This window comes from Lasioglossum baleicum, chromosome 7 (genome assembly GCF_051020765.1).
Source record: "Lasioglossum baleicum chromosome 7, iyLasBale1, whole genome shotgun sequence".
In the NCBI taxonomy this organism is placed as follows: Eukaryota; Metazoa; Arthropoda; class Insecta; order Hymenoptera; family Halictidae; genus Lasioglossum; species Lasioglossum baleicum.
Window position 1 is genome coordinate 3,081,787 of NC_134935.1, and position 14,994 is coordinate 3,096,780.

General features: G+C 44.4%; 1 protein-coding gene across 15 annotated transcripts in view; it reads right to left on the reverse strand.

The window, feature by feature from the left end:
* Positions 1 to 5,409: 5,409 nt before the first annotated feature.
* Brp (ELKS/RAB6-interacting/CAST family member bruchpilot) overlaps positions 5,410 to 14,994 on the reverse strand; it is a 251,684-nt gene continuing 242,099 nt past the window's right edge. For all 15 annotated transcript variants that reach the window (XM_076426881.1, XM_076426895.1, XM_076426878.1 and 12 more), the window contains one exon: positions 5,410 to 14,375. In XM_076426881.1, the coding sequence (XP_076282996.1) occupies positions 14,297 to 14,375 (79 nt within the window). In that variant the 3' untranslated portion in view covers positions 5,410 to 14,296. The remainder of the gene's footprint in view (positions 14,376 to 14,994) is intronic.

The window sequence follows — 14,994 nt, forward strand, 5'->3', positions numbered from 1 at the left end:
TTTCGGGATTTTCACGAGTTTTGGGACACCCTGTATATTAGGGTGGACCTAAGCTATACTTGGCGAAAAATTTTTATCGAGATACAAAGCACGACGCCCCCCAGAATGGTTCTCTTTGGTGAGAAAAAAATTTGGGCAAAGTTTGAAATCGATCGAAAAAAAGGATCACGTGGCGCATTTAAATTGAAAATTTTGAAAATTTTGAAATTCATCGTAACTATAAAGTATTATATATCGTTGGATTTGTAATTTTTTTTAAAATAAGAATATGGAAAAATTATATGACCTTAATTTAAAAAAAAATAACGATGACCTTGAAATTTCGAAAATTTCATTTTTAAAAAAAATTTTTTTGTGCCATTATATTTACCATATTGAACAGTGCAACTTTTTCCTCTGACATTTTTTCGTATAACCACAAATAACAGAGATATGTAATTTTGTATTGTACTATTGTACTATACATGTGAATGAATATTTTGAATATATTCTACAGAATAGTGATACGGAACTATTTCTTATATTCTAATGTAAGACTATCCGCTTTTAAGATGGCAAGGACAGAGCGGGTCACCAAATAATACGCCGATCAATGGTGAAGCCGTTCGCCAAGAATGCATTTTATTAAATGAACTGACAAACAATACAAAATCTAGAGAGAGAATCCAAACTTGACAAGTCACTGGAAGAACGGGTCCTCAGACCCGAAGTGGCTGTAAGGACCCGCGCTGCCAGCGTATTTTATGACGCTACCCCTCTGGGTTTTCCCTGGGAGGGAGGTAGCTGTGTGGTTCGCCTGTGCTGCGGACCCTCGACGTTCGATTTACATGTTTTTCGCTATTGTTGTTTTCGTTGCGTCAGGATATTGCTGGCGGTAATCTTTTACCATTTGCAGTACCAACTGCTTTTCTTCCTCATTGCGAGCTAAAATTAGATTGTATGTAATCCTGTATTAGCTTAACGGCTCTTTCTGCCGAATCATTGACCACAGGTAAAGCCTTAACTATATCTAAACCTAGTTTGTAAGAATCTTCATCTTGCCAAACTACTGGATCTTTTTTTAAAAATTATATCAATATATTAAATCGACTATAAAATTTTCGACTTTCGTCTGATATAAAACCTGAAATGTCCTCTTGCATGTGATCGGCCACATTAGTTGGTAAAATGACAAATTTTTTGTAATAATCGCCGCTACTAGTAGTAGTAGTATATTTATTTCTTGTTCCCTTACGGGTTACAAGGAGGTCCCGTTTACTTTACAAATGATTACAAATGATTACAATTACTATTTCTCTCTCTCTCTCTCCGTACAAAATATATATAATCTTCTTCTCTCTCTCTCTCGCTCTCTCTCTCTCCCCCATTCGTTTCCGTCTCTGTCCGTCAGTACTTCTTCTTTCTCGTCCCACTTCCACACCTTCCCTTCTATCCATAATTTAATATTTCCTGTTTTCACTGTTTTCCCCTTTCCCCTTTCCTTCTCCGTTATCTGTCTTAACCTCCATTGCACTCTTCTTTCTTCCCATGTGAGGTCGTCTGTGAATTTTCTGTGAAGTGAGAGTGTTGTTAGGGAGTTGTCTTCTCAGGTCGATTTAATCCAGAAGTATTACCACTTGGTATATTGACCGAAGATTCAGGGAAATCTGTTGAACTTCCACCAACCTCATCTATGAGGAGCAATGCTCAACTGAGGAGTTACAAAAGGAGAGCTTTGCTCCTCATAGATGAGGTTGGTGGAAGTTCAACAGATTTCCCTCAATCTTCGCTCAATATACCAAGTGGTAATACTTCCGGATTAAATCGACCTGAGAAGACAACTCCCTAACAACACTCCCACTCCACAGAAAATTGTACAACAGTTTATCAATCCCTGTGACTTCAATTTTTTTTTACTTTGCCTTTTGTTTTTGTTTTTCATAAACCTACATGATTATATTCAACTATGTAAATAAAAACCTTACCTTAATGTTATTAGTATGCGTAATAACATAAAAAAAGATAATAAATAAATAATAACCTATGGAACCTAAATACATAGACCACATCGAAGAGTGCAATGCACTCAAACTACAAAAAATAATGGCCAAATCATTTAAATTACATGAACTGCACAAACTTACCTCCATGAGTCGCGCGAATCGTACGATCCACGCGATTAGAATCGCGGCGATTTCAATGTGCGGCTCTTCATTTATTTTCATTGTAAATCACGTGGAGGGGGCATCGCATGCGACTGGAATCGCGTCGACCGAATCGACGATCGACCCGTGTGTGGACGGCCTAAGTAATTTCGTTCGATATCGATACGAGTTATAAAAGTGTGCTACGAGTTCAACAATTATGTGAAAGTGTGGTGGTTGTATGTGGTAGTCAAATGGATTTACGGCTGAATAAGTGAGTTTTTAATTCAATAAGTTTGTGCTTCTTCTATCGTTCGGGTAAAGTTGTCGATGATGTGGGTCCTCACCGATTTCGATGACTTTAAAATATGTTATAAATTCGATGTTTTAAATATCTTTTTCCTTTGAAATAAAGCTCATCGAAATCGGCGAGGAGATAGTATGTACATTGATCGATTTACAATTACAAATTTTTACAATAATATCGTAAACTAAAGCCGATCGACAGAAACCGTAAAGGGAAATGTTGTTCAGAATCATGGTCTTGACAACATATCCAAAGCTTATCGAAATCGGAAAGGAAATAGTACATCGATCGATTTACAATTACAAATTTTTACAATGATATCGTAAACTAAAGCCGATCGACAGAAACTGTAAAGGGAAATGTTGTTCAGAATCATGGTATTGACAACATATCCAAAGTTTATCGAAATTGGCGAGGATTCACATCATCGAGAAACTTTTGTTCGTTGCGACATCGCGGCGTGCCACCGACACTCGGCTGCCGGCGCGCCGGGCTCAGCCGGGCTGCACGCGTCTAGCTCGCGCTCTGATTGGTCCGTGTTTTTCGTTAATAACTCGTTAATGAAGCCGCGGACGACATTTTTTCAAAGGAAAATGTCACTTGAAATTGTTACGTTCGCGCCGATACACCGATTTACGGACCGATCGCGTCGCAAAATATTATAGTCCTTTATTTTCGGTCAAACCATTTAAGGAATTTACCCGGGATCGGGACTCGGGTAGTGGACAGTGGACTGAGTTAACACTTAAAACTGTTTATTGAGTAGGTGTTATACAAAATCGTGCTCGCGGTTCTGAAGTCGTGTTGATGGTTCGGGATCCGGATTACAAGTGAAGTGACGGTTTGGACTTGGTTACTATCTTTTTTCGGTTACATTTCTATTGGTTGTTTTTGCGATTGTGGGGATGAGTGTCTGTTTTTCTGATTGGCGTAGATGTGGCTGTGGGTGTGGTCTGTATGGGACGTTGGAAGTAGGAAGTTTATTTTTTGGGTGCTATAAAGTTCTTTTGGGTTTTTCCGTTTTCGGTCATACGGGCCCCCCAATCGTCCTACAATTATTTGGGAAATCGTTTTATGACGGTTGGCCAAGGTCCGGCCAGGTCTGAGACTTTGTCTGACTTCTCGGGTTGCTAGGTCTGTTACACACGTGACAAAATGATCTCAGGAACCTCCCATTTTCGGCTCTCGAGGGAATTTTGAGACACCCTGTATATGTATACATATTGTCTTCATGAAATGTCTTCCATACTAGATCCACTATTGTTAATTTTACAATTTTAATTTGATATTCGAAATAAGCGACCCCAAAAACACACATTGTACTAGCAATATTCAACTAATTTCATTCAGTATTCAATGAATTATCGATTTTTGTACACATTTTCCGGATTCCGCCAGGTTGCATCAGCATCCCCAATAATTCATATATATCAATTTTCAAAAAAATCCATTCAGTTTTGATTTTTCTGGCCGCTATATTAAATCGACCATTTTGAATTTGATCATTTTGATTAAAGATTTGAAATCTGCGTCCAAAACAACCTAGAGATACCAATTTTCTAAAAATTTACTGCAGAATTCACCGAGTTATCAAATTTTGTCTATTCCAGCTGATTTTCGCCCGAAACTCTCGGGCCGCCCGATGTGTCATGAATCGTCATGAAGTATCAGACAGTGTCTGACAGACACCCGAATCGAGCCCGCCCGACAGTCTGCGGCTCGGCCCGACTATTCGGGCGGCACGCACACCCCTACTGAACAGTAGTTATTGAATATTCTGTATACATAACTATTCAACATATCTCATAATTTTTTTCAGTCTGCCTGGTTGAACAATTCGAAGTTGATACTAATGGAATCAGTTTACCGCAGAGAAAGGAAATGGGAATATAACAGGAATATAATAAAAACAATTTTTCCAAAGAAAATATTGCAGTATTATTTACCAAATGTAAAATACAGATAGGTTTCTATATGACTAAAATATGGTTTGCCTCATAGAAATGTATGCTTTCACGTACATGCTTCAATAACAAATGGAATAGAACATTACTATTAATCTCTGCTGTCCACGATGGCTTTATGTTATGAAATGTTGTCAGTAATGGTAAGATTATAGAAGCGCATGGCAGTAAAAGAAACTTTATGAGTGTCGTGATGTTATAGGTTCGAGATCGACGATTTTACTGTAAGACACTCACGAAAAATTCTTTCTGCGTAGTCAAATGTTAGTCAGGAGGAATATATGTATAAGTAACGGTGAAAAATATTCATAATTCAGAATTGTACAGAAACGAGAATATGTCGAACGTAGTTTGCTCTGTTTTCTTGCCTGTTTCCCTTTTGTTAGTATTGGGATATTTCTGGACAGCAGCTGCAGAAGTGAGTGTGGTATACTTATACTTCAACTGTTAAATATTAATAATTCAAATATAATTACAATCATGCTCTGTGTCACTTTAGGCATTTTCGTGCGACTGTACTGTGCATCCAGTAGGACGGCTTTGTGAGGTAAAATACTATAATAATCATTTCATATACTCTACACTTGAATACGTAATATACTATGTTAATTTAGCATAATTAATATATAAGGAATAGTAATATTCATGTTGCCTTTATTTTCACTCCAGAACATATGCTATGGTTAAGGAAATGAATATGAACCAGATATGGCGGCGTATCGAAGAGAATTGCACTGCATATTTTAATATCTGTAACGTGTATTAACAACCTGAATACTATGAGCGAATGAAGCATATCCACAGAATAAAAAATATAATTTACATTTACATTAATCGATGTAAAAGCAAAGCCGTAAAATGTGAACTGTAGTCTAAATCCCTATCCCTAGGAAACGCAAACGATTTGAGTTTGAGAAACGTCTTACGAATCTAACGCGATGAATCTAACAAAAATGCGATGTAACTCGCAATTTTTTTTTCGTTCGTCAGGTTCGTGCAGAAATAAAAGACACCGTTCTCCTCTTCGTTATGTGTGTTTATTCAACTCAATTGCGAGAAATCTATAAACCAGAGTTCCGGAGAAGGGTTGTCGGTGTTTAACAATGAATACACTTCTCGTGACAATAGACAATATGTGTTTATTTAATAGTTTCGCTATATAGATACTTATATGACTTGTCGCTCTAACAGATCGCTGCCTACAACGTGACGGCCGAATTTTATTGTGCCTGGCCCTACTATAGTTCCTTATTGTGCTTGAATCTATGATGGGTCGACGTCATCTTTGGTTTACTCTTAATTATTCATGTTTTTTTCCTCATCTCTCTTCTTTCATACCGTCGGCTGACAGCTAACAATTGGATTATACTCGGTATCGTCTCTCGTTTTTCTCTTTTTCTCTCTCATTCTCTCACACACACTCTCTCCCTTTCTCTCATTAGTATCTTCTTCTATATTTTTCTTCTGTGAAGACGTAGCGACACGCGAAATCGAGTCTCGCGAACGCAGGAATTCGTTCTTGCGCGGGTTCTTGGATCTGTTTTTTTCTCATTTTACTACGAAAGTAACGTACATTCTCTTCTCGGGCGAAACGCAACACACGCATTGATTCTTCTACCGCGCAATCGATGAACACATTTGTCTCGCGTTGCGTGCAAATTGTCGCCAGAAACTTGGATCGTCTCCTCCGCTCGTGTCCCCGATCTCGAGCGATCTCGGGTTATGTATTCTGTACACAGTTTCGATCGAGTTTGAACCTGCAACACTACACACACACACACACACAGACGCACACGCAACACGTACAGACGAGCATACACACTTGCACATATATCGGGTTCAGAAGCGAGCGAAACTGTGAATATCGAGCAACGCGGCATCCGATCGAACTTATCGAAATCCTTCCGGGAAAGAGTGTAGTTGCTGGTCGACAATGGCACACCTTATAAATAATCGAACAATTAGAAAAAGTGAATGAGCTGCGGCGGCCTGTCGAGAGGGTTCGCGCGACCGGTTTTCGCCTCGCGTTCCGACTCGCGCGCGAGAGAGACCTTTAACGAGACCACTGGAATTGCAACGTGATATAGATCCGACTGAAATCTGCAATAAATCGTACAGAAAATATGTATGTCTTCAGGTTTCATATGGTTTCTTTCGTTTGTTCACGATCTCCCAATGCAGGAACGATTTCCTCGTTAAGTTAGAACGCTCGCCCGGTCGCGGGAGCTTCTTCTTCGGTCTGCGACGAACGACGAGGAGGACCTCTTCGGCCGAGTCTCGTGCACGCGTGCTCGGCCGCGTTCACACATATATGTATATGTATACATTAATCGTTACAATTCTATATGGTACGCTCTCCTCTTCCGTGTCCTGCTACAATGTACAATGGTTTGTTTCGCTTGAGCGAGCGAGCGCACGCGAATTCCACGAGATCGGCTCCCGGGGGACAGAGTCGTTTCTCAACCGCCATCTTGTCGGCCCCCGTTTCCTCGCATTCGATCCTCAATTTTCTCGCGGACAAAAAAAAAGCGATTCCCGATCATTTCTCGCCGATCCATCGAATCTGTTCGCGCCGCGATACGCGTTTCTTCGCGTTCCAGGACACACCTCTGGATACTTCGTTGTGATTCTATGCGCGCGGTTTCCGGCCGCGGAATGCGAGGGGAACCTCGTTCGAATCGCAGACGGAAGAGATCGCTGGGTCTCGATGCTTCTCGGGCCGATAGCGAACCGAGAAGTTCGGACAGAGACGTTCGCTTTCGCGTATTTTATTACTTGTTTCTCATTTTCTCCCATTTTTGCTCTTTACGACAAACGTGACTCGTTTATATAATGGCACACAGCATGGCAGTTGCAACAATGTACTTCAATAAAACTGTTTACTTGTTAATTCATTTTTTTTTGTTCTTTATCTTCTTTATAGTTTATCTTAGCTTACTCGTTAAACTTACGCTAGCCTCGTCGCCCCTTCCTCCCCTATTCTCCTCCGGCGCGACGTATCCGTCGATCGAAGGTTCCAATCGCGGCCGCAGAGCGACAATTGGAGAAGATACGTGTCGCGCAGCGATAGGATCCATCGATCCCGTCGATCGTCGATCGCACGGTCAATTAAGCGTCGTGAAGACTAGGCTTAACTCGCTTCCGTTCTTCCCATCCGTGTCTTTCAGTTTTCTTTCACGCAGCTCTCTCTCTCTCTCTCTCTCTCTCTCTCTCTTTCTTACTGTCGTACGCATGCACACACGGATACGCATTATTATCGTGCTCCTTTCAGGTATGTACACGCGATCGAAAGTCGTATTGCGTCTTCGATGATCGATCGAACTCGAAGCTTCGGGCGTTTCGCGATCGTCGACGTACCTCTGCTTCCTCGTTTCTCAAACACATCTCGCATTCTCTCATGCTCTTTCTCTCTCTCTCGCTCTTTTAGATTCTCTGTTTGACTTAATGATTAAACACGTAGAAATTGGAGAATAAAAAAAGGGGGCAGGAGAAGCCACGTTGTCGGCGGCGTCGGTTCCAGGAGGATTCGCGGCCTGATCGATTCGTTTCTCGATATCCCGTTCACACCGATCCCGCGCACGGCTTCGCCAAGAGAATCCTGTGGATCCTCGACGGATCCCGTGCCGCGGAAGAAATTTCGTCGTCGTTCGCGGCCGCGGTTCCAGCGTGGATAGACGTGACGCCGCCACGGCTTTCCTTGCGCAATATTTTCACATAAAAACGTTTTTCATCGTAGATACTAAACAGTCGAGTCGAAAAATAATATCGAGACGGCCTCGTTCACGCGCTCTCACCGTTTAAACTCGCTCTCCTCGCTAAGCATTCTCACTCTCAGTGTTCCGCGGAACAGTCTCAGCTTAGGATCACTCGAGTGCGGGATCTCAAAACCACTTGGATCTCCGGCGGGGGGTTGCGCGGAGGCAACCCTGTCTCCGTTCATTGCTCCTGTTCCATTAGATTCGCGCAGTCGATCGACCCTTTGTTCGACGGAGGGAGACGCTCGTAAAATATTCTGACTAGAACAGCGTCCCCCGAATTTCTTCTTCTCGCGATACTTCTCTCGCTCGGATATGTACAACGAAAAACGTACACGCAACCATAATCGATGGAACTGTCGATCGAAAAAATCAAGTCGTCCTCGATGCACGAACGAACACCGGTCTGTCGAATATGTCGTTCTCGCGGAAGGTCTCGCGAACAAAGGATCAACCGTTTGCGACTGTTTTTCTCCCTATGTGTTCTCTCTTGCCCTTGGGGGGACTACTCGCTCGTCTTTTGACTCAAGTGTCCAACACATTTCCGAGGACAGACTATTTTTAAATGTAGAACGAGACGCAACATCGAAGCATCATTTTCTCGCATATCTCGCTCGGGCGATTTATTCGTTAAACAGTCTTAAAATCCAAGACAAGTGATCAATTGCTCGAAGCGATTATACATCCTACGGTTACAACCTTGTTAGTCATATCTAATTAAGATGGGTACGATGATAAGTGTCGGAACGATTGTTTTATTACTGATTGGAAAGTGGATAATCGAGAGCGTGTTCGGACAATAAAGAGTGCCAGTAGTAGAAGATTCGTAAGATTCGAAAAAACTTTCTCTCAGGCCTTTTCTCAATCCTCGAGCGATCGAAAGAAAGACTTTTCTTGATTCTTTCTCTTTTCTTTTCTTTTTTTTGTTCTTTTATGTTCTTTGTTCTCCACCGGGCGCAACACTCACACACACGAAAAACACAGTCACTCCTTCTCAACAATTGTGTCGATTAACGATAATATTAATTTTTTGTTCTGCTTAGCTATATAATATGTATATAATGTAACACGATGATATAGGCTTGATATGACGGTGGCACACGTTTACTAAACCGTTCCATTGTTTTTTTTTATTCTTTCTATCTTCCTCCTCGCCACCATGTTCCTCTGGGTTTGCTCCCCCGCCGTCTCTCTTCTCGTTTCTCCTGCGAGGATCACCGCTTGTCGCGATCAACGGCGATTTCAATCGAGAAACCGGACACCCTCCGAAATTATACGTCTCGAGCTACCTAACCGCGCTAAACAGATAATGGGGGTAATTAGAAGCCAGAGGTAAACGAAGTGGACCAGCTTCGTATAATAGATTGTGGTGTCTTTGATTATCGCGTGACGGCTTGGACAGCCTCGTGGTTCGATTGTCTGAAGTGGTTTTGCCTTTAACTTGTCAAACGGGTGTCTGCTCAATCATGGACGCTGCAAGACCAATTGGAAAAGCACGGTATAGACTAAGACTGATCTCGTAATCGACTTGTACGAATAGCAAATTCCTTATAACTCATTTCGCTAAGCAGGAAGTTGCTCCAAATATCGAAGAACGTTTCAATTATTCAATAATTGTGTCGACAGAAAGATGCGGAACGAATTTGACCGGGAAGATTGTATAAAAACGGCGAACGAGGTGTATGTACCAACCATATACACATATATTTTATTTTCCAACTGTTGGACATCTTCAATGCTTGGAGCAAGCGAACTCCGGCGCGTTGAAACGGATAGTTCATAAAACGAAGGGTAAGTTATTATTCTATTAAGTTGCATGTCGAATAAACATCTGTATGCCCGTGTAATTGAGATAACGATGAAAATTTCATGGGCGACATGAACTGGGAGAAAAGAAAATTGTTGAAAGATGCGGTCAAGTTGGTTGGCTCGCCCCGGTTAACAAGTTAAATGATCCCGAAGGTGCACAACGAAGAGGGTGTTCGTTCTCACGCTCTCCCAGTAAATTTTGGCGATCGATCTCCGTCGACCTCGTTCAATTTTCTTCTATCGTTCGCTGACGGTGGAGCCAAGCGTCCTGAAGGCCCGCCATGAGAGCGCGAGACCGGAGACTCGCTGGATAGGCAACAACGCGAGAGCTGCGACAGTTTTCTTCCATTAACTTGCGGCCTGGATCGAGGCGAGAGGCGACGGAGGTGCACCGCCACGACCGAATACAGGTTGGCGACGGACTTCTGACTTTGTTCCGTCGGCCACGCAGGACAGAGAGATCGTTTCGATGAGGTGACTCTCAGCGATCGTCTGTCCTGCGCGCGGATCCGATGCCCTTCGGTTTCCAGCGTAAAATCTAACTCCTATAGGTAGTAGAGTCTCGCAAGTGATATAACTCCTCCGCGGGAGTGAGGTTCTCATTCGCGTGGCGTAGCTCTGGTCGCAGAGATCGAACGGACAAAAGTGTCGTGTACCAGCGACGAGATAGAACGTGTTTTCCGTTCGCGAGTTGTCAAGAGAGCATCTTTTTGCGTTTTCATTTTTTCTCAAAGTATTAACGATAAAATTTTACACTTTCAACATGTCACTTAATTCTCCGTACGGCAGACACGACGATATATGTATAGATTCATTTATATATAATATGTATACAGCGAGCGAGGATCGGGCGAAGCGCGGATCGCGTCCCGGGACCTTCTCTCTCTCTCTCTCTCTCAAAAACAAAAGAACGCGACGCGCTTCGTCCACGTCGCTCACGGGCTTGTTCAATTCGCGACGGTGGCCCGGGACGTTCGACCGAGAAGATTCGAAGCCTTTTCGCGATAAAACGATGCTCGCGGTTGTTCGGTCGACAACGGACGCCCCCGTCTTGCAGCGTTTCGTCGCGCGTCGCTGTTTCCATCTTCTAAATCCCGGGCCTTCACACGGGAACTATGCACTGGCGCCTAGACGGTCGTGCATTAGACTGTGTCCGATGATCGGCCGACGCGGCCTGGGCCAATCTTCGCCGAGATCTCCGGAAGCCACCACGTTGACAGTTGTTTGCACCAGAAGAAAAATCGACGAGGCGGAAACGTGCCCAGACCCCGTCGTCCGCTCGACTGCTAAGAACGTCCGGCGTTCAAGGGGTGAACTCTCGAGAAATTCGTTTAGCGAGATATATATATCTATGTATACACGTAGTACAGGTTTCTTTCTAGACTAGCTGATCAGGTCTATCCGAGCATCAGCGGCCGTTCGAAGAACAGAAGGTGAGAGAGACCTATTCTGCTGTTATCTCTTGAGAAAGATACCGCGCCGCATGGGACCTCGCCGACACAGTGGACAGAAACGCAACCGAATAACTATGAATTTGTATGAGCACCTTGTTTGAACAGGTCGGGGGCTTAGACCCGCTCGAAATCCCCTTCGGCAGCCTCCGATGCTCGGCCGTAGGCCTGCGCGCGGGAATGGGTTACAGAACCGGAAGCGGACACGGATGTGGGACCACGACTACCGGCGGGCCTATCGAAGAAACGTCGACTATTTACAAAAGGACTCGTCTCGCTCTGATCTCGCTTAGTGCCTCGTGTTTCAATGTTCCTGATCCCCGCTGTCTCGATGCGTCGACCAATCTCGCTGCACGCCGACCATCCGCGCGTTCGAGAACCGATCCTACACCGACGATCATCCGTAACACGCCACGAACACCGTCGTTCGCCTACGCGATTCTCCTTTATGGCTCGCCGATCCCTTCCGTAAGGAGATCGCGGCGATCATCGTTGTCTCTCGAGAACGATCCACGGAGAGATCCGTGGCCTCGAGATCGTTTCGGGAAGCGATCAGCACCGGTACCGTGTCCCCGTCGACACGCGCGTTACACATAGTCGCGCGTCCGTCCCCATTCGACAATTAGCTTCCTGCCAATTGTCTTCCTCTTCGCGTCCGTGACGATCGTTTTGGCGGCTGTCGTCGTCGAACGCGTTCTCGACGATGCACGAAGAAAACTCCCCCCCCCTCTCTCTCTCTCTCTTTCTCTCTCTCTCGTTGGTTCCCGACACGCTCGACTCGAACGGAAAAGGAAAAGCAGAAGACTTTAGGCGCGCGCGGTCTCGGAATAGAAACAACATCGTAACCGTGTCACCACGCCAAATTCACCGTAAACGCTTTCTCCTCGCTTATACGTAATATATTTTTCCAACAGTGTCCATAAATATCGTTCTAACGACGCGCGAAAGGTCCGTAACAACATTATAAACATCTACACGGCTCTGTCAACGTAAGTGATCGAGGCTTGAGAAACTATATGGAAGTCGTACCCGAGGGGGTCAACGGTCTCTATACATCCGTACAATAATGGTAGCTCGAGTAAATACGAACGGCGAATTATGCCTCTAGTCATTATTATGCTACAACTGTATACACCTGTGTTTAATATCGCTCACCTGCATGGTTTCCTATATTATATACATAACGACGACGCGCCGTCACGCGTCTCAACGTACTATTTAATTCGATGAAGATCGTTCTCGCGTCCCTCGATTATACTCGCGCGCTTCTTCGAACAGCTCTATATAAAACCGGATAACAATCACGACGACGAAGACTCAGAGTTCAGAAGTGGACCGACGAATGCTTCGATCGGAACGCGTGCCTACGTTTTCTCCGTGCATCGCAAGACCACCGAGCGAAACGTTCGTTTATTGTCATCTTGAAAGCTAACCAGCACCACGACTCGAGTTTGTCTTTTCGCTCTAATCCTCACACCTCTCTCTTTCTCTCTCTTTCGCTCCTTTAGATTCCGACAAAGAAAGAAAACGCCATCTCGCAAGGACAATGTACACATTTCTCCGATGATATATGTGGGTTACGTCGTGTGGCACCGATTCCACTGTTTCGTCTCTTCTTTGAGAACTCATCCCTATTGTCGGTTCCCTCTGGAGTCTAGAACCTAGCGCTCGTTGTACAACGACGATCTTTGGACCCGTGACGAGAAATCCAATGTAAGGGATGCGGGGTTTCGCGGGAGCGAACTGCACGCGTTCGCGGAATGACTGTGGCTGTGCAACCGGTTTGTTTGAATTGAATCACTCGGGTCGCGGTCGATGCGGGAGTATATGTTGATCGGCAACGGGAGGGAGTACAACGTCGCGGGAGTCGATGGCAGACGCGACACCGTGGATTATCTCGGCTCGATACTCGTTATCGATGTACCGCGTTGTTATCGTAATAAACCGCCACCCTCACGTCGTGTTCACGATCTCCACGTGTTCTCGCGTTCCTCGTCGGTCGTTTCCGTCGTTATCCTCGATTCTCGAGCACGAAACTCGACGCCTGGATCGCGACCAGTCATCGACGATGTAATCGAACGTTCATTCCTCGCCGGAAACAGAGCATCTCCGGAGGACTTTCAGACATGCAACCAACTGGTCTACTGAAAAAAAACTAGCTAGATTCTATCGTAACAAGTATACTGATCTTCCGTCGACGCTCCGTTTCCCGTTCCCTCGGTCATTGAACAGTGCAACGGGCCGTCGAGTTTCGAGTAAACGCGTGACGATCTCTTTGGAATCGGTCCGACGAAATTGATCGTTTCTCCGAAGAACGGAAACCGTGAACGCGTTGCTCGGACAGCTGTCCCACGCGTCCCGTCGCATGACTGCACCTCTACCAGTCAGAGAAAGTATCCCGTTGTCTCCTATATAAGAGAGTTCTGTCGATGAGATGTCTCTTCTGAGAAGTCCTCGTGGAATGGCCAGCCCCGTTTACGATCTGTTTTAAACGAGGCCTGCCACTGCCTCGCGGATCGATCCTCCTCCGTTGGTCTCTTGGAATATCGCAAGGGCGACACGTGCTCGGATGATGATAGTGTGATCTGAATGACGGGTGACGATGAAAAGAGAATGATGACCGCGAACGATGCTTGTTTTTTGTGGTGAGTACGAGAGTGATTTGGTGAACGACACGTAGATAGATGCTGTGTCTGTCGGTACCGTCGCTGTTGGAGTCGATGAGGTATCTTTCTGTTCGCTGTCGCTCTCGTTTTCTAAGACTCTAGAAATGCTCTAGACTGCCTCTACGGTTGCGTGTGTGTGTGCACATGACAACATCGAAGAAACGAAGAGAGACCGATATTTGCTTTCTACACCGTAATTGACCGTAGCTGGCCTCGAGTACTTATCTGCTATCCTGCTGATCGATCTTCGGCTGATCTCGTCTACCTTTCGACTCCGATCCATTCGATGTCTTCCTTTTCCTGGAAACGTTATCAGACTAGTTGGATTCGAGTTGGACAGTTTCCATTAGGGTGGTCCTTAATTTTCATTTTCCGAATTTTGTTGGTCGCACCGCCCTGCATTGTGGGGCTTGGTGAAAAAATGACATGTGCAAAATTTTCGCTCGATCGAACAATGGGAACCCGTGCCGCAAAGCGCTTGAACATTGTTTACTCTTGAAACTTTGTTCTCTCTCTCAATTGATACACACTAAACACATGTACACATGTACATGACATAAAATATACCGGGTGTGGCCGGACAGGTGGTGCAACCAAGCAGGGGGTGAGAGCAAACTTTACTTTACCGGACTCCAAATATTTGTGCCTTTCTCTTATATGTATACACTCCTCAAAAGAATTAAGGGATCACTTCTGTGAACCCGAAAAATTGCTACCACTTTACGTGATCGTAACTCCGTCAAAAATTCCTGTACCGATATCGTTAAACAATGGTTTGAAAGCCTGAAACCTCTAGTTTCAGATGATCTGTATTAAATTGTTGCTATGTTGGTTTTTTACAAAGTTATAGCGAGATGAAGATAACATTGACGGTTAACAAAAATGTTGTGCAACTTTGGAACATCACACGGGGAGAAAC